This window comes from Amblyomma mixtum, chromosome 5, assembly GCF_055824585.1.
Source record: "Amblyomma mixtum isolate Tamu chromosome 5, ASM5582458v1, whole genome shotgun sequence".
NCBI lineage: Eukaryota > Metazoa > Arthropoda > Arachnida > Ixodida > Ixodidae > Amblyomma > Amblyomma mixtum.
In genome coordinates, this window is record NC_143016.1 from 20,612,330 (window position 1) to 20,632,945 (window position 20,616).

The following is a 20,616-nucleotide window of genomic DNA, read 5'->3' on the forward strand; positions in this document are numbered from 1 at the left end:
GTAATGTATCCTCGAGCTATCCTGTCGGCCTCTTGGTACAAAGGCTCTCATTGCGTCCATCGTGGCAAACATAGTTTCATTCGCAAACATAGTTTCGTTCGCGCGACGTTCGCCCCGACGCGTCTACTCGGACGTTTACTCGGACGCGCAGTTCGGACGCAGCTCGAACTGCGTGTATACATGTGTCAGCACTACGTCACGTGCGTTTCTCTCCCTCTCATCGGAATGTGCATAGTTCATTCAGAGCACGGAGCCACTACGCCTTCGTGTGAATTTGTGCACGGCGCCGAAGACTATACAGACAGAAAAAAAGAAAAAGATGAAGTGTGCGGGCGGGCGCATCGACCATTTTTGATTTCGTACAATATATACGTAAAGTGAACACACACGCGCATACAAACAAAAAGACGAGGCCCGGCGCGGGCCGCTTTCGGTTCGCACGTCCACTGAGACGACCATACAAGACACAGCGGCGCCGCAGGATTGTGCGAAGACCGGGGCATTCGGCCGGCGCCCTCGTTCTGGTCCCTCCTCCGCGCCGTGTGTGCATATATATAACCCAGCGGGTGGTGGGCACGTCCGCGACGTGCGAGATTCCTCGCCCAGCTCGAGAACTATCGCAGCCCATTTTACGACCCTCCTCTCCTTCCTCGCATCTCTTTTTTCGTTCGTTCCAGGTCACTGTCGCAACTTACCTACAAGGTGGCGCCGCCGACGGCCTCCTTAATTTATCGCAATAGATCTGTCCGAATCGTTGCTCAGGAATCATCGACTTTTATTTCTGTAGCTGTTTTTAAAAGTATTGCAAGCCTCCCTTCGAAGAGATGTAGGGGCGGTCTTTGTATTCGCCTTTAGAGGGTCATCCGGAGAGTGTTACCTCGGCGACGGCGAAAGAGCTGCAAGCGCAGCTCTTCGCCAATCCATCCCCCCCCCCCCCCCCGCTCCTCTAACCCCCTCCCCCCTTCGCTCCCTTTTCCACACCTACGGCTCACCTAGGGTGTCTCGATGCGAGCGCGCACACCCGAACAGCTCATCTCCTTCCTATAGAGAGGTGAATGTCGCATCCCTAAAAAGAGTGAAGTTGCAGCCACACACCGCGCCAAGGAAAAAGAATTTCATCCCGCGAATCTCGCGCGAGTTTATTGATGCTTGCCATCTCACCACTGAACGGAGTCTACCTTATTGTGGACTCATGTCACGATTGGCAGTGCGCCCACCTGCCTTCAACAGCTTGCATATTCCGGACGCCCACCACGACGTCCGCACGTTCCGATGATGCGATCGATCTATATGCCGCGATAGAGCTGACAGTCCCGAAGCCCGCTTGCAAGACGTGCGACAGGAGCAGTCCCTACGCGGTAGACTGCACTTTTCGCGCGAAACAACAGAGAGCACCCAATATCGGTGACCTCATAATAATAATAATGGCCACAATAGCAGCAACGACGCGTCAGCTGCGAGAAGCATCCCGCGTAGTGCGTGCGCGCGGAGGGTGTGAGGAGGCGGATTCGATCTGACGCCGCCAAGCGATACACGAAGCCTAAGCCGGGCATTCGCGGTCGGCAGAGCGTGCCGAACAGCACGACTCTCGTCGAAAGAAAAGAAAGAAAGAAAGAGAAAGACAAAAACCCAATGCAGAGCCGTGTAACGGGCCCTGCACATTTCAGCCTTCATCTTTTTCGACGTGACGCGGCCATTTGTCATCGGGATGGATCAGTCTGCAGGAACGCAGCGACAGGCAGAGACGAATAAGGGCTGCTTGCGCTCACACACATGTAGACATGCCTTGTTTCCTTTGTATCGTAGCTTGTTTGTATTCTTATCTGCAGGGCGAGGCCTCGTGCTGCACCCTGGGCCGACCGCGATTGCGGCTGCATGGTTAGCTGTTCGTCTTCTTCGCTTCCTGTCAAACAACGATTCCTAAAATGGCCGCTATACGAAATCAGCAGTTGAAAGTCCGGTGTCCCGCGCCTCGTTTGTGAATAGACGCATGACGACTAGCGAAGAACAGAAAAAAAAAAAGGAAAGCGTCACTTACGCTAAGAACTAACGGTACTTACTAGCGATATATGTGGAAACCTGCGCAACGTCGATATACCTTAATGCACGACGGATAAGTAGCCCAAATTCCTACTGTCCACTTAGCCTAACCGCTGCAAAATCAACCACAAATACATTCACCGCGACGGCTCTGTGACTTTGGGGTTCGACAGCTGATCTCAAGTATAGCGGGATCGAATCCCGGCCGCGGCAACCGCATTTCTGAGTAGGCGAATTTCAAAACGTGTGCTGCGAGACGATGCGAATGCAGGTCAAAGATCCCCAGACCATTTAAACTAATTCGGACTCCTCCACTACGGCATCCCCCATTTCCCCAGTACGTGCAGCTTGGGGATGTACAGTCTTTGCCAAAAGTAACCGGGCAACTGTGATACGTTTCTTAGCCGCGTAGCGAATCACTTACGGCAGCCCTTAAGCTCAGATTCTGCGTAAAGTAAGGTGAACCCTTGTCCTTCACGTTCTGACACTTTTCGGTATTTAGGGGTGCCGTAAATGCACCGTTATACGGTTGAAAAGCAAAAACCTGCTGCTCAGTTACTTCTAGCAAAGGGTGCGTGTTAATCCTCGCATGCCACCCACACCAGGCAAAAGCAAAGCACATGCTGCGTCTCGCGTACCCGCTTCAAGCCGTTGATGAGGAAAAATGGAAGGACAGAGAATCCAGGGACGCAGCAGAGTGCAGCAGCGGACGGGTTGCAGCCACGCAGAAGGCGCGCACATGTCGCGGCCTTAATTAGGACAAATGCGGCGACCAGGCGCACCCGAGCAGTCGCCAGCACACTGCTGGACCCTGAGGGAGGGGGAGGAGCGCGGTAAGGATTACGCCACGTCGTGTAAGTACGCGCAAGCGTTTCCGCTCCTTTTTGTCACTGCAGTGCAGGCGCGGCACCGGAAGTCGCTGCATACGGACTATATAAATACTATATACGGACTATATATGAACTATATATGGACTATATACGGACTATACACGGACGGCGTAGTGGTCATGAGCCACGTACGATACATAACCTGACACAAAGACGCTCCAGATCTCTACAGTGTTCCCGTATACGAGCGAAAGCGCGCTCAAGCACCAGCATATTTGTTCGAGAGCCTTGAATGTTCGCACAACCGTGCCCAATGCTGTTTATTCTTGATTCCCCGTAAAAACCACTGTAAACAATTGTTTTTTTTTTCGCCCTTTCTGGCCTAGCTGATGTTTGGTCGGGACCTAAAGAGGGATTTATTGCTGAGAAAATGAAATTTATAAACGGTACTTTTTTTTTTCTCTCTCACTCAATTCGAACTCCTATGTCAGCGGAAAAAGACTCCGGGATCAAATTAAGGAAGTGAATTGCGTTGTAGCCTAGCCTCAGGGATCCGCACAACATGCAAGAAAAAACTGACGTCACCAGTTTGCTTGCGAAAACGCCCGGTATTGGCGACACCTGTATTTAATTTCGTTCCCCTTTCCCAGCTCATAAAAGATCCGGTTTCGGCGAACGTAACCCTTCTGTCGTCAGAAACGCGGTAATCTTTAGATAAAGACTCGCTTCAATTTGTCTTCTAGTCCCATTAAACTCTGCGCCGCCTAGCGCGCAGTGTCTGAGAGTAATTAGAGAACAAGACAAAGAATCCTACATATATCTCCGGCGCCACACGAGAGTTTTAAATGAACGCTTCGAATACAGGCACCGAGACAATTTTCGTATTAACGGCACGGCGTCTAAACCACAGTGCCCAACGAGCTCAATTGACCAGCTCAACGCGATGTCGCAAGTCCCAGCCGCAGCGCGTATCGCACCATCCGTCCAGTGTTAAGTTGCGAGCAAAGCCAACTGGGCCAGCGCAGTGCATGGCTGAGGATTAAGCTCTACCGCAAGCGGATCTCTCTCTCTCTCTTTTAAACGCGATCCGAAGTCCCAACGTCTTAACACGGAGGCGGTTTCGCCTCCATCGAAAAAATGCGACCGCCGCCTCCGCAAGCTCGCTATCTCGTCGTCGGCAGCCGGCGAAACCCTTTAGCCATCACCGAACTGCGGTAACGGGTAGGAGTTTAAACGTTTTGAGCTTTTTTGCAAGAAACGCGTGCGCAGGAATGAAACAGTTTTGTTTGTTTGTTGCTTTTTCCGCAAATGACCCAGTTCGACCTCCCACACTTCCGAAAAGCCTGTGCGACTGTCGTCGTTCTCGAGATGCTACGTGGCACAGGGCACCAAAGCGGGTCGTTCGTAATACAAGCGTCCTATATCGCTCCTCCGGATACAGTGCATGCCAAGCACACGTTGCAGGCTAGATGAACACATACAACTTTCACCCCTCGGACACTGGATTAGGCGCTAATGTTTTTAACACCGATCAAGTAAACAGTTTGCCTGAAGCACTATTAAACAAGGAAAAAAAGAACTTGGATATCACTGCAGAGACTGCATTGGAGAGATGCGAAAGCATTAGCGTTTGCCGCGACGTTGGTGGCTCCTGGTCAGCGCTTTTCTGTAAGTCGTATACAACTTAAGTCTGCAGTGAAGCTCCACCCACATTCAGCCTCCGCGCACAAAATCCCTCCACGACGAAAAAGTAGTCCGCTGCTTAAACGTTTCTTGTTGCGTAAACATGAAGCTTATCACAACAAAAAATTTCTGAGCTCTAGAATTTTGATACGCGGATTGTTTGATATAGTCAAAGATTAAAAAGTTGATTTCGTTAACAGTTGCGATTGGCCAGCGGACGCCGCGGACCGTGTCCCAGTGTTAGCAACTGCTGTATCTCTGACTGGTTTTAGGGGTGACGTCACCAGACGTATGAATGACGTCACACTCACAGTTAGTGACGCCACAGTCTTATGACGTCACTAAGTAACCCCATCCACTAAACTAATTAATCTTTCTCATTAATAATGACCATTAATTATGGTAATTAAATAGTGACTAATGTTAGTGACCGATGACTAATGACTGATTCAACATTGTTTAATCATTGACTTTATATACTTCACCACACCACTATTCAGACCATGACTGATGACGTCACCGACGCCACATCCGGCGACACATTCTGCGGATACAACACTATAGCCTAGTGATGACTGCGCATTGATAAAAACCGAGAACTAAGTTTACTGCCATAAAGGGGCTCCGCCTTCCAAACGTGCCGACGCCATTTGCTTGGAAGCAAGGACGGACGTACTACAAGGCCTTCATATCCTGTCCTGCCTGCAATAACAATGCAATCTGCGCAGTGTGCGAGAACACAATCTGGTCATGCACTGTTAACGAGAGGGTTGTGAATCAGCAAAGAACCCTGTACATATATTCACGACGAGACCCGTAAAAACAGTTATAAGAGGAAGGATATGGTGAGAAATAACGAAAAGGGTCATGAAATGATCAGACATTCATAAAACTGGTGCAGATTCTCCGGATATTTTTACTCGTCATGAAAAGTGCCCAAGCAGATCAATTTATGAAAAAAAAAAAAATTAACACCGAAGGATGCCTAAGCGGGGAGCTTCGGATAGTAAGAAAGATCAAAATGCATAATGAAGGGTAACTCAACAAACTCAACGATCTACGATTAGACGTAGCAGAGAGATGCGATTCTTGAAAACGGCACAAATTAATCACGGTGCCGGAGGGAAGCCTCAGTCCGCTAGCTACAGCGTTTCAACAAGATGACGTGTCTTCGTCTGGGCACAAACTCACGCGCAAAGAAAAGGCAAAACGACAATGGGGAAGAACGAACGGTCAAAAGAACCACGAAAGAGGCGACGCGTGAACAGCAAAAAAAAAAAAAATACACACAATCGCGCAATGTAATGCAAATACGCGCACGCACGCACACACAAACAGGCCAAGGGCAGAAGAGAAAAGCCCAAAGAAAGGGAAAAGGGTCGGGGACCCAAGAATTACGATCGGAGCAGTGGCTTCCCGCTTATAGCATCGCGGAATGAGCTTACGCCACTAAGCCGCTCCCTCGTAAAGAGCAAAGCCGGCGCCGCGGAGTCTGGGAAGGCGGAGAGAACGAGCGGAGGAAGGAGACTTGAGAGGAGGGCGCGCACCGAGCTGGCACCACGAGACGAGACCGATAAGCGGCGCGCCGCTCTCGCCTCAATTACGCCCATATAATAAACCCGCCGGGGATATATATATCTATATATCCGCCGGCGGAAGAAGTAGATGGGTGCTCGCGCATCACAGTGACACCCGCCGTCGCGCCCGCGTTTATACTCTTCGATGAAGGAGTACGGCACACAGCACCGATAGACATATCGCTGAGACGACTCAGGCCCACTCAGAGCCCTTATTTGCGTTTGGGATTCGTCAACGTGTACCACGGTGTATGAGCTGAGTCTCTCGTTCTTTCTTTCTCTGTCATTTATTCACAAGTGAAGAGAAAAGTTCTAGCAATTGTTTCTTTCTTCGCGTTCTGTTTTTCTTTAGGTACGGTCTCGTTCCTGCGGTGTTCCCGTGTGTCTTCAACCAGCGCTAATAAGGACCTGGACTTGTCCCTGCTGAACAAATAAGAGAGCACCTGAAGTGAAGCAAGCGATGAAAGAAAAAGAAAAGAAAAAATAAGAGCTAACGAGCCGTCGCTGTTGCGGTATTTAAGCCTGCCGTCCCCTCAAGTTATTCCGAGTTTGCTTGTTATATTTAAAGCTTGCTCTATTTGCGGCTTCTCGATTCTTTACACCCGCGGTCCTCTTTATTCAGTTTTTTTTTCCTCTGCATGCCCGCGCGAAAATCTGCCACCTATTCTGTATTCCTGCTTCTGACGGTTCAGGCAATCGAAATGATTAAAAATGAAAAGAGGGGGAGACGAATCGATACAAAAATAAAAATAATAAAAAATCCCCGCACACAGTTGGACGAATGCAGAGGAATTCCCGGCCGTTAAGCACTCAGACCCACGCCCCCTTTTTGCAACCTTTCTTTCTTCCTTTCTTTCTTTCCTTCTTTCTTTATTTCTTTCTTGCTCCGTTATTCATAACAGCTCACGCAGAAGGCCTCCGCGGCAAAAGAATGACAAGAAGAATATAGCCGGAGCAAGGGGACGGAAGGGAGGGAGGGGAACACGTAGATCATGCTAGGGATAGTCACCATAAAAACAAAGCAGCGAACGGGGCTGTGGACGATAGGGGCAAAACTAAATGAACGCGGCATACAAGAATAAAAAAATAGGGAGTAAAATAACTAAAGAAACAAGAGGAGCCAGGGAGAAGCGAATCCCTATCTCGCATTTTGGGAGAGGGAGTGAGAAAAGGACGCTACCAGGCGGCGCTGCAGAAGGCGCCGCGGGCACGGGGCGAAAGGGAACAAAAGGGGAGGCAGACGGAAATGAATAGAAAAATAGGGAGCGGGGACGGGGGGGCAGAGTTGAGGGAGGAATCAGGGAATGCGCTGGTCGGGAAACAGAACCTGAGAGCACGTGAAAGGAGGCAGGCAACCGGGTATTTAAACGACACGTGGGAAAATTGGAGGGATCAGAAAAAAAGGAATATATAAAATGTATGAGACAGAGAGTGAGAGAGAGAGACCTGCTCAGGTTTTACTACACGAGCAAAAATATGGAGCGTTAAAGAAAAGGCAAAAAAAAGCGCAGAATGCCGGAAGAGCCTGACAGCACGCCATGTGTGCGGCGAAGAGCGGGCAGGCAGCACCACTACCATGCTATATAGACCAGATTCTCAAAAATAAAGAAAAGCAAGTAAAAAAAATAAAGAAGGGGAAAAAATTGAATGGGGAATGAAACTCGAACCGTTTTTTTTTTTTTTTATTCCGTGATGTGCTACTCCCGGCGCTATGCTCTGAAATATCGTGATTGGCAGCCCGCCAAAGAAGAAAGAGAACGATGGACAAATAAATACGTACGCTAACAAACATAAACATAAGTAAGCAAATAAAGTCGAATTTCAGTAATTTGAGTTTGAAGGAGGAGGACGAAAATATTGTCGAAACCTGCGAACTTTGAATTAAGGGGAGCCCGATTGCATGCAAGGTGCTGACAGGGCCGAAGCATTCAAAATCAGAAATGCTTTATTGGTATTCCGTGGTTTTTTTACATTGAATTTTTTATAGACCAATCCATGGGGCGAGGGCGATGTATAACCCCCCCCCCCCCCCCCCCCCCTCAAGGGGCTGTTGCAAATGGATTCCACTGCCACTTCCACAGCGCTAGCGCCAAGTTCCACACAACAGCCCAGCGAGAAATCTGCCAATGACGGGCCCATGAATTAACTCAGCGCAGGAGTTGTGTGAGGGGTCCTTAAATTAAACAGTTAGTGTACATCAGAGGCGACCTGTAGAGGTAAAAAAATGAGTATACAAAAGCTAAGAACAACAAAAAGAAATGCGTAAAATTTTGTACACTTTTTGCTATTCTATCTGTGGTTCAATTGTAGTGACTGGTTTTTATATGACTGAAACGACGTACTTGACGTAACAGTTCGAAGTAACTTACTACACAGCTTTGTAGCGGGAAATAAAAAACGAAAATGAGTGGCGCGCTCCTTAAACCACCGTCTCCCGTCGACGCAACTAACGACCTTGAGCGTCCCCGTCGCAGCCGAAGCCTGACTCTTCCCGTGGGCTTCCCCTCGTCTATTAGTGATTAGTCAAGGGAGACATTCCACAGCGGATTACTTGCGACCAGGCCAGCCTTCAACTCGGAAGCCACTGACTGGCGTGCCGCACGTTGACGGCAAAGCGTCGGACCAGTGGCGGCGGTGAAGGGTGCGTGGCGATGACCTCGAATCCCTGGAACCCTGCAGCCATGAGCAGCTCGCCGGCGCACGTTCAGCCGACCACGTGGCTGGACCTCTCCCGCTCCAAGGGCGAGGGCAAACACTGCGGAGGACGTAGCGCTTCGTCCCAAGGCGTGGGCATGTTTGTGGCCGGTGTTGCTTGTTCTGGATGCTTATTTAATCGTGTGTTTTGGGGAACGGGAGAGGATCATGCACTAAACGAAGTCACATCTTCTAGTCCCCAACTCCCAGCTTTCTTCCAAAGTGCCAGCAGGCGCGGCCTAATAGACCGCCGGACCCTCTCGGTGCGTGAGGGCGAAGAACATCACCGTAGTCGAGCGGCTCAACCGATCGTCGCCCCTACGAATCGAGCACGGCACGTGAGAGCCGGGAAGTTTAATTCAGAGAATGATCCTTAGTTTTTTTCGAAAGGGTGGTGCGGCTAGTTCGGATACACAGGAAGTTCGAAATAAGCGAGACCGAATGATCGAGACCACACCACGAAAAATCCAGGGGGGATCAATTGGATTGATGCGAAGGAAAAGCGACAGCACGCTTCTTTCACTCGGCAATCTATTCCAGTTCTGAGTTTATTGTCTTTCTCTCCCCAGTCCCCCAATTCCGATTCTATTCTAATTCCGACGACGCAAGTGTGCTCTTACCGAGCAATGTCAGAAAGAATAGCTCCCGCACGCTTCATTTTTGAGCAGATAGTTTTTCGGGAGGGTGTATATTTTGCACGTAGGCCTGCTGTTGTCTGAGTCATTTGCTTAGAGAGAGGCGAATATCCCTAAACACTTCGTTTGTCTCCACCTCCCACCAGTCAACCACCACCCTCTCCTCTCCACCTGTTCGGGAGACGCTGTAGATGAAGGCTCGACACTGACGCCGTCGGACAGTTTTCGCCTTTTTGGCCCTCCTAATACCATCGCATTAAAAACTAGATATGCCGGCATGGCTTCAGCACCATCAGTCAGCGCCGAGGCTTATTAATAAACACATGTAATCGCTTTGTGAATCCCTTCATTCTAACCCCCTGCATTTTGAATAGCCTGCCGGATATACAGCTCTACCAGACTAACATCTTCAGCTTTCATTAAGATCAAGAGCGCCTCGCCCTTCGCATTTTCCTCCTTCTCTCAGTGAGAGCAGAGAAACAACGTTTGTGGCTGCAAACGCTTCGATAGCCATCTCTTCTGGATCCAGAGCGGCACCGCCTTTGTGGGCAAACTGCGCGGCCGGGCAGGTTGTGCTTGTGTACACACATAGCTGGTCGTCGGGAAGTCCGCTGATACGCGCTGCGCGCGATGGAAGGCGCGGCACACAGCCCCGAAAGAAACACGCGACGCGGACCGCACGCACCAAGGAACGGAAATGAGGCACGCGATATGCAGACCTCCCCCTCTCCCCTCCGAGTGGCTTCATCTCTTGGCACAGCTGCGCAGAGTCCGAGAAGGAGGAAGGAACGCATCTCCCCTTTCATACCCCCTCCCTCCGCCTCTACTCAACACCGGAAACAGGGATCGGCCGTCGTGCGCGCTGTAGCAGTAGTAGCAGCAGCAGCAGCAGTGCCGGCGCTGGAGTCGCCGAAGCAAAAGCCGGGGGCTACGCATAGTCCTTACACCTCTCCCATGACTTCTTCACGGCGCAATCTAGCTCCTTTCATTAACGGCACGAGTCTTCCTATCTTAAAGAAAGACAGAATATAGAGTGAGGTTGTAAAGGACAAGCTCTCCCGCTCCACTAATGTACCGCGGGGGGTTAAAGAAAGACAGGGAAAATAGGGGGAAAAAAATACGCCCCGAGCCAAACACCAGAGACCGAAGTTGTAGAGCCCGGAGGGAAGGATATCAAATTTCGCCGCCGCATCCCCACTACCACCAACCTTCCTTCTGCCTTTGATTCGCTCCGAGTGCCGACGAACGGGCCAGCGGCTTGGCTCGTCTTGTCATCTCCTCTCGATCTTCCACGCTCGTTCTCCGTGCTCGACAGGAAAAAAAGGTTTATTTTCGCGGCCTTCCACAAGTGCGGCTCCTCCTCCTTTCCACGCTCCAGCGAACATTTAGCGCGGAAGCAGCCGCCAATACACGCCGCACGGTCGTAACTCATCTCGCTTTAATTCAGCTCCCATACTCCTCTCTTTTCGCGCTTCTGACTTCGATCGCTTGTAACCGTAATTTGATTTTTTGTTTTGAACGTTTCAATCCTGTTCCTTCTCGCCCATCGTATACTACGCTCGAGCGCAGCGCCGCTACACTCCTGCACAGTGTTAACGCCGGTGTGTGTGTGTGTGTGTTCGGGGGGGGGGGGGGGGGGGGTGTAGAGGGGGAGAGAGAGAGCAAGCAAGCAAGAAGAGGAGCATAAGGACGGGAGGGCTGTTGCCAGCAAGCCTCCCACGCACACCCGGCGTCCTAGTACACCACTCAACACCTCCTCCTCCTCATCATGCCTGCACAAACCCCACCCTCCTTAATAAATACCCTCTAGCGGGCTCTCAAATTCAACACGCGTGTTTTTTATTCCCCACCACCTCCCTCTCCCCCCTTTTTGACAGTATCTACCCTCCTCCCCCCCAACCGCACACACACACGGTTTGTTATAAATGTAATGGGATACAGAAACAGCAAAGGAGGAATGCGATGAACTGTTTGGAGCGGCACATCAACGCACACCCCCTTTCCTCGCCGCTATCGCGCGCCTCGACAGCGGCGGCGGCGACTTCCGGTGCTGGCGCAGCAGCCACCGAGGAAGAGGCACCACCGCCGCCGCCTGCGCAGAGGAAAAACCATCAATTCTCAGCGGGTGGGGTGCCCTTCGCCGCCGCTGGGGTTCTCCACGGCGAAGACGCACAGCGGGCCACGACGGCAGCGCCCGGAGAAAATGCACATACTGGGGCAAAACAACAACTTCGGAAGTGGTTTCTATGGCAATGTATACGTTTCGCAGGGTTTTGAAGGGGCTACGGGGGCTATAGCGCTGATGCCACTCACGTTTATTCAATGCCAAACAGTCGGCACGTGACTGCAACGCCCTGACGAAGGCGACGATTCAGCGTACTTTCGAGACATAGAAAGGGACAAATGTAACTGCGAGTAGGCAAGCGAAGCAGGGGGCGCCGAAAGTTAGGCGGGCGGATGAGATTAAGAAGTCTGCGGGGATACGGTGGCTGCAGCTGGCAAAGGACAGGGATAATTGGAGAGACATGGGCGAGGCATTTGCCTTGCAGTGGGCGTAGTTAGGCTGATGATGATGATCATGCAATTGCGAGCGACCGGCCGTCGGGGTGGCCGGTTAAATACTATTGGACAATTTCTTTAAAGTACAGGTGTGTTCACTTTATAGTCACATTTTCTTTTTTAAGTTCGATGCATAAGTTCGAATATATTGGATTCTCAGTTGCGAACTAAGCGCACGTTTCCTTTCCGAGTGCTCGTACGTGTTCTACCTTTTCGTAGCCGCACGTAAAAAGCGAACCACATTATAAACGAAGCTGTGAGATGTCGGTTAGGCCCTAAGTGTACACGTAAAATGAGCTGCGTATGTGAATAGGGTGAGGGCTAAGAGGAAGACGAATGTAACGACGCGTAACGGGTGTTTTCGTTAACGTTCGTGCGGCCGTTTTGTCCTTGCGCAGCTATCTTATTGGCGGCTTCTTCACGCATACAGTTGCGCGTCACAGCGCTGAGCTGTCGCTGCTGTCCGTTAACAAGGCCAAAGGGAGGGTAGATAGGTGAAAGGCCGATTCCCTCACTCCCAACCAGCCCGGATCGGAGTGGTCCAACAAGGTATGCCAGGATTCTGGCGGCTGCGACGCGTTTCCCGCGTCTAAACAAAAAAATAATGAAGCGGGGGAAGTGGAGAGCTTTCCGATCCGTAGTTCCTAAACAAGACAAGCCAAGGAGGATTGCTCAGACACTAGCGTGACAAACATGTTACGTTACAGTCGCTGCAGAGAGTCGAAGAAAACTTTCGTCACGTTATTTTGAGGCTTCATTGACGGAATACTGGAACAATCACTGCGCTAAGTTCCCTCCCCACCAGAGCCCTATTTCTCTTGAGCAATATATGGCTCAGGCCGCCGCCGCCGCTGTCGAAGGGAATATATGGCTCTGTTCCCCACCAGCGTCGTGCCTGGCTGGGGTCGACTCATTTAGCTGCGAATACTTTCACGCCCGGCGAGCTATGGAAAGAAAAATGATTGGTGTAACGTTAAGAGATCGGAAGCGGACGGAGTGGGTGAGAGAACAAACGCGGGTTAATGCCATCCTAGTTGAAATCAAGAGGAAGAAGTGAGCTTGGCATCCTGTGGGACTGCAAAATAGAGCCACCTCCGGGTGATCTAGTTACAGCTCCTTCTCTCGAGCGGTGGGAGACCGTGCTGGCTAGCTCTGACCCCAGAACGCAAGTTTTGGCGGTGGAGTGGGCTGACAAAGTCGTCGAGGGCTATGTACTCTCGACCACTTAACGCGACCTCTTGCCAAGCTCTTCCCGGCGAATAAAATGTTTTACAATCAATTGGGCAGGGCATGTAATGCGAAGGCAAGATAACCGCTTAAGGGTAACGGAGTGGATACCAAGAGAAGGCAAGCGTAGCAGGGGGCGGCAAAAAGTTAGGTGGGCGGATGAGATTAAGAAATTTGCGGGAATACGGTGGCCGCAACTGGCGAAGGACAGGGTTAATTGGAGAGACATGGGAGAGGCTTTTGCCCTGCAGTGGGTGTAGTCACGCCGATGATGATGGTGCTTGTGCAATAAAGCGATTATCCCTCTAATTTCATTCATTAGGCCACTGACAGGCAACTACCTATTTTCTATAATAAAGCCGACGGCAAAAAAAAAAAAAAGAAAGAAAGGTGAAGCCACAAAACTGCCTATTTTTTCTGAGCCTATTGTCTTCGTGGCCCGCGTTAGGTTTGCCGCGATATCACAGCCTGCAGATGCGTATCTATATGGTGCACTGTCGTCACCCGTGGTCGTCACACGTCCGCGTCTGCGGAGCCCTTCCCGCCACGCCTCGAGCACCTCACAGACAGGCAGCGCCTCCGTATCCCTGCTGCAGCCTCGACGCAGGGAAAAGAGGCTCCGCCGACCAGCCACGCCGCCCTCCCCCGGTTCCGCCATGCGGCCCCAGCCAGCCACGGGCGCTCGATCGATGGCGAGGTTTTTGCCCCCGGGCCGCCGTCCTCGGCTCTGGTCACCGGCCGGCAAACGCGCGCTCCACGGTCGTGGTCAAGTTTAATCAATGCCCGACAGCTCGGCGACTGCGCTCGCTGGCTGACTGCGAGCGTCTGTGTGTGTGTGCGGAAGGGCGTCGCGGGAATCCCCGGTGCACCAAGTTCGCCAGCGTTGATGATGACTCCTCCTCCCCCCATCCCCCTCTTTTTTCTTTTTTTCGTCGTTTCCGTGTTTTCCGGTTCCCTGGGAGTTCCGCGCGGTTCGAGGCACGGCCCAGGCCACACACACGCTGCTCCTCGAGAAAACACGACCCCATCGGGCGCGGACGCCTGACGTACGTGTCATTACAGGTACCACTTAGTGTCGAGACGGGAACTGCGGCCGATGAAAGTAGCAACGCTCGGCAGGCGTGGAAGTCTCAGCGCAAATGGATTGCGAGGGGGCGAGCTGAAGCCGCATTGCTACTTTACGCCGCGTGTGTCACTCCGGTCAGGCGAGGCACGTAGAAAAGAAAATACATAAAAGACTAACCCGGCCCTTTATTCTCGTTTAAGGACGCCCGCAAACACTCTTCGTTAATGGCGCAGGCTTTCTCCCTCTGAAGCCATCGCTCTCCTCTTTGCTGTTCTAGCGTGCTGAATTTATACACAGAGGTGGCCCGGCCTGCCGCAGTATATGCCCTAACAGCTTTGTCAAACTAGCCTCGGTCACTGTTCTGCGTGTTTTTTAGAGCCTTTTTCAAAAAAAAAAAAGAAAACATTCTAGTGCTGTTGTGTGGTAAATGAAAGCCATGCACTAAATCTATATTAACACCTCTTTTTGGGCTAGTTGGTGCATACTTGAATTAGAGGAAAAAATCTCGTCCTCGTTCCTTTCTTGTGGTATGCATGGTTTGGCGCTATTTTTTCCTCTAATTCAAGTACTAAATCTAGCAAACTGAAACATCGGCTATTTCGTTTTCAGTGACTCACGAGAGAAATGAACGCTGGCGGGCGACTGAAAAGAAATATTTGAATGGGCCAGTGCAGTGGGTTCAAGGGCCGCCTTTTAAGACCGCTGCGAATAAACAAAGAAAAGCGGAAATCCTTGCGCCCGGAAATACGCCGAATAGATCCGGCGGCGTTGCGCATCTTGTACGTCCTGTGCTGTGCTGACAGCGAGGCCAATCTGTTAGCAAAATATAGAAGAAAAAAAAAAACGAACCCCTTCGCATTCCTCACAGAAAACCGTCTTTCGCACAGCGAATGCAACAGCACACGCTCCGCGCCTGACGCACGAGGTCGAATGAACTTCCGAGTCCTCCTTCCCAGAACGAAAGACCAACCGGGGATCCATAGCCGGAAAGTATACCCATATACCGGAAAACAATGCGCACAGCAGAGCTGGCTCACTCTCCTTTAACTCCAACCGAAGAAACTCATTGCAACTGCGGCGTGATCTTTCGAGCTTGGGAACAACTAGACGAGTCGAGCTCCCTGCTCCCTGCCACTTTTTTTTTTTTCCCCCTTGTTGCGATGTTCGAGCGCGAATGACACATTTTGTCGGTCAGGTTGCAAAGCGTCTATCTCGCTCCACAGGTCGTTTACTTTCGCAGTCTCCAATCTCCGCATGTCCCGACGACCATGCAGCGAGGACGATGCCACTGCACGCGCTTCGGGTGCGTTCGTTCTAGTGCCGCCAACAATCGACATCACTGGAAATGTGCGTTAGAGTTAAGCGCCTGCACTATAAGAGCGTAATAATCCGCAAAGCAAGCGTGTTACTAATTGGCTGTCGAGTGAAAACGGAAACGATATACACGCTGCATGTGTTTGTATAGTTTAGGAATCACCTTCGTCGCTTATTCCTCGATAGCCTGCAGGCGCACGTGTTTACGATGACGCACCGCTAGCTCCCCCATCAAATGACAGCCCCTAAAGCCAATGTCAGGAATCAACACATGGTCAGGATATTGAAATAACGAAGCAGAGAGAGCAAAATTGAGTCACCGTTACCAGCGCACAACAACTGTGTACTGTTTCTACACTCATCGTCATCAGCCTGACTACGCCCACTGCAGGGCTGAAGCCTCTCCCCTGTCTCTCCAATTAACCCTGTCCTTTGTCAGCTGCGGCCACCATATCCCCACAAAGTTTTTAATCTCATCCACTCACCTAACTTTCTGCCGGCCCCTGCTACGCTAGCCTTCTCTCGGAATTCAATCCGTTACTCTTATGGACCAGCGGTTATCCTGTCTTCGCATTACATGCCCTGCCCAAGTCCATTTCTTCCTCTTGATTTCAATGAGGATGTCATTAACACACGTTTGTTCCCTCACCCAGTCTGCCTACTTGAGGTCTCTTTACGTTACACATATAGTTTTACTTTACATAGCTTGCTGCGTTGTCCGTAACTTAAGCTGAACCCTTTTCGTTAGCCTCCACGTTTCTGTCTCAAAAGTGAGTACCGGTAAGATACAGCTGTTGCATACTTTTCTCTGGAGCGATACTGGTAAACTGCCATTCATGATATACACTATAACCACCTAGTTTAGCCATCTAGTTTAGCCATGGAGTTCCAACTCTTGCGTGTTGCGAGCACCGTGAATATGGAAGCTTCCGGACGTACCCACAGACAACGCCGATGCAATTACCGGCCAACCTTCCGCCGCATCTCATACGACGCGTCAGATCCCTGCGCCCGTATAACAAGACGCGCGTAGTACACAAATAGTGACAGACTTTGTTTGCATAGAAAGAATGCCGATTACTTTTCCGCCTTATATGCACGCACTGCGTGCCGAGCCGGTCGCTACAGGCCGTACGGCTTCGACGACAACGACGCGTAAAAGAAGAGAGACAGCTGCCAACCAGCTCCATGAATAAGCGACGACAAAGCTCAGGGCGAAGGCGAAAAAGAAAAACAAAACACAAAAAAGGAAGAGATAAAGGTACAGGACTCGGAGCGCTCGCAAAACTCAATTTGTACGGCGACACGTTTCGTCGCGCGAGACAAGAGAAATAAGCCGAGCGGATGAATAAATAAGTCACGATACACGCGTGTACGTGCAAATGTGGGAAAGGGCGGAAAATAAGCAGTAGAGGAGAATGTGCGGGACACTCGTCCTGGCAACGACACCAAGATCTGCTGCGAGGGAACAAACGGAATAAAACGGCACCAGCGAAAAATTGAAAGGAAGGGGGGTGGGGGGGGTGGGGGGAGAGAAAGAGAGAGAGCTTCAGTGCTTTTAATTCCGACGAGAAAACCAAAACCCAAGCCTCCGCCGCACCGCCTTGCACCACTCTTCGACAAGGGCAGTAACCGAGTCACGTTAGCTACTCCCTTCCCTTCGTACCCGTTTTCCCCTCTCTTGAGAGCGAGGAAACGGTGAGGTGGAGGGAAAAAAAGGAAAAGGAAGCCACCCTCAGCCAAGTCAAAGCCAACTCAGTCCTAAGCCAATAGTGATCGGAAGGCAGCAGACGTAAGTGAATTGACGGGTCGGAAAAAAAAGGGCGTAGAGGGAGGCAACAAGTACAAGCAAGCTATGGCGGCGGCTCGACAGAGCGAACGGCCGATAGAAAGCGCCATCCCAATTCTATTTGAGAGTTAACGCGCGGAGGATATGAGGCGCCTGGCTGCTGCTTTCCGCCTAATTCGCTCCGCTTTGAGTTTCTTTCCTGTTCCCTTACGCCCCCCCCCCCCCTCCCCCCCCCCGTCTTTCTTTTCGGTGTCGAAATTCAGTTTGAATCAAAGGAAAAAAAGAGAGTTCGTTGTCTGCTTTTTGAGAGACGCCTACTGCACTTTACTCGCCTCTCTCTCCTCTTTTTGTGTGTGAGTGTGTGTGTATATGTATATCCCATTCTCTGTAGCACTTCGTGCAAAGACGGGAAGTGGGGAAAAAATGTGCGGTGGAAAAGAACCGCTGCTGCAGGACACGAAAGACGTCATTGCACGGCAGCTCGCGAAGAGGAGGTCGAAGAGATGCGAGACGTTCCGTGAAAGGAGAGCCAGAGGTAGCAAAAGACGCGGGCGGAGGCGCATAATGCACCAGCTCTTCAGTGAGTGCAATAATAATAAAAAAAGAGGTTCAATCCCTTATCGGGAGCCATTATTAAAAAAAAAACGAAATCGATGCGAACAACGGAGTGCACACGTTCGCTCAAAGACAATGCGCGAAGTGATAAAAACAGGGGAGAAACGAGCGAAACGCTTGTATGGGTTAATGGAGAGCGACGCACGGAGACGAAAAAAATATGAACAAAAGGGGAAGAAAAGAACGTGTGATGCCACAAGGCAATAAATAAAGGAGAGGCGGAAGGAACTAGGGAATGCCGGATCCACCCTTAGGGAAGAACCTAGGGAGGATGGGAGAGCGTGCGAGAGAGAAAGAACGAGAACGCGCTGCCAGCCAGCGATCCCCCCTCGCGACGCCGGCTGCTTTCCATAAACGAGGGAGAGCGTTTTGCGAAACGTCTCTTCCAGCAATGGCTTCCTTCCCCTCCCGCCCTCTTCCATCCCGGACGCCTGCCTCCGGCAGCCCCCGGCCGCGGAAGAATCGATCCGACGGCGGGGTGGCAGCAGTTCGGCTAGACAGAACGAGGAGGAGGAGAGAAGAAAGCAACCATGCCCCTTCCCTCAGAGCCTGCTGCGCTCTCCCTCCCTCAAATAACAACAGGCAAAAAAGACTGCACAACCGTTTCGCAGAGCAGTCACCTTCCACGAGAGCTGGGGAGAATGTGGCCAAATGAGAAATATAGAAAACGAAAGCGCATACTGCAGGGGCACAAAAGAGGATGAGAGGGCCTTCACCTTTCCTTTTGTTCCCCTCCCTCTCCGAGCCCTCGTCGTTCTGACTCTCTCTTTCGGTGCTGGAGACAGGACTTTCGTCCCCTCCAAGAGCCCGCGTAGCGCAAACATACCAAACCGTAGCGAAAGCCTCTTCTATCGCTTTCTTCGTCCCTCACCGTCACTTCATTCCGGCCAGTGTCCCTAGACCAAAGCGCAAACCAACATGAAAATAAAAACAGGCGGATGCCGAAAAAGAAACGGCAAAAATCCCAAGCAATGCTTGCAGTGGAGAATAGAGAACCGCGAGGGAGACGGAGGATGAAAGCGAGACTCGTTCTTCCCTCCTCCAACGAAGAAAAGAAAAAAGAAAAAGAGGCTTGCTGTTCTCCTCACCCTTTCCCTAGGAATCCCACTTGCTGCCGGCTCTATATAACGCCCGCGCCTCCCCCTTGCCCTTAACCTTCTCCGTCCATTCCCCCCCGCTGCCTTTGCTTCCCGTTCGTCTGGCCTCGCAGCTAGCTCCCATCTTCCTCTTCCTCCTCCTATCACCCTCTCCCGTCCGCAACCTCCTCCTCCGCTCGGCAGCACAGGCAAACACCGCCACCTCCTCCGAAAAAGTGCCGGCGGCCGACGCCGAAGAAATGTCCGAACACAATATGGCCTGGGCGTGGTCCATCCCTCGGGCCGCGCACACGTCGCGCCGCTTGCATGGCTTCGTCGATTGGGTGCCCGTCAACAATCAGCCGTGTAACGGCGGCACAGCTAATTCCCTCCCGGTTTTCTTCATCCTGGGCTTCTCGACGTCTTTCTTTCCTCATCTAGAGCATCAGAAGAACACCCTAGCTTCAGCCTCCCATGCACAAGCTGCAAATGTTCGCCCTCAATTGGTGCCGGGAAAGATGCATAAAAAACTTCGCTTTTTTTTTCTTTACAAAGTCACGCATTTTCCGCAAGCGAAAGCTTGCATCATTCCTCTAACAAGTGCATGAAAAAAAGTGATAACGTACAGCAAGTAATAAATGCAGACAGCCCACTGAATGATTGACAAAGTCGAGCGATACTCGGTAGAAGCAGGGGGTTCGTTGCATCAAAGCTAAACGAGACGCGAAATCGAATTCAAGTACGGCGCACGAGTGTGCTGCAGCACCTACTCCATGCCCAGGCTTGATATGCCCGAAGAGGACCGAACGGAGGGCGCTTTCCGATTTTTGACCGCCGCGGCTGAGTTGTACGTGACTTACAAATCGCGAGATCGCGGCGCGCGGTGACGCCCGTTTAGATACCAAAACCGAAACGACGCGCCCAAAGCGCGCGCCGCAACCGAGGAAAAAAAAAATATATACAAGACAGAATAAACCCTCAGACATAACGCCGTAGCTAAGAAGCAGTCGGCACAAATTAGTGACAGTAGAACAGCGGCACTTCTATGCTGTGCGAAAAGCTCCACGCGATGACAGCTCCCGGCGTGATTCGCACCGCGCCGGCTGTCGCGCAGAGACGCGCGGCCGGAACGTTTCTGCGCTTTCGGCGAGCTATGTACGCTCAAGGAATCATCAATATCTGTGAAGGCTGCGAGTTCGGTCACGCTCGCCATTGAGGAGCTCGGAATCCGAATATCCTGGTCCCTGCAAGAAAGGCAATAAAGAAATGAGATTTGTCACTCACGAGGAGTATCGAGTCCTGTCGCCATGGTTGGAGCAGAAGACGCCTAGCCGGCTTAGCCTCGAGCGCGGTTTCGAGCGCTTTTATACTGGTGCCTACTCTCTACCCCAAACCGACCCAATGTCGCGCTGCGGGATTAAATCAATATTGCCTTTAATAATGTAGCTGAATATTTATGAAAACAATATCTTTGAACACTAATTGAGGTCAGTCACTGCATTTATTATAGT

The 20,616-nt window shown here is 51.2% G+C and overlaps 1 protein-coding gene across 1 annotated transcript in view; it reads right to left on the reverse strand.

Moving 5' to 3' along the window:
* Window positions 1-20,485, reverse strand: part of LOC149341461 (uncharacterized) — a 142,179-nt gene extending 121,694 nt beyond the window's left edge. The window contains exon 1 of the mRNA XM_089543564.1: window positions 20,390-20,485. Coding sequence (XP_089399690.1) covers window positions 20,390-20,414 — 25 coding nt within the window. The 5' untranslated portion in view covers window positions 20,415-20,485. The remainder of the gene's footprint in view (window positions 1-20,389) is intronic.
* Window positions 20,486-20,616: the final 131 nt, after the last annotated feature.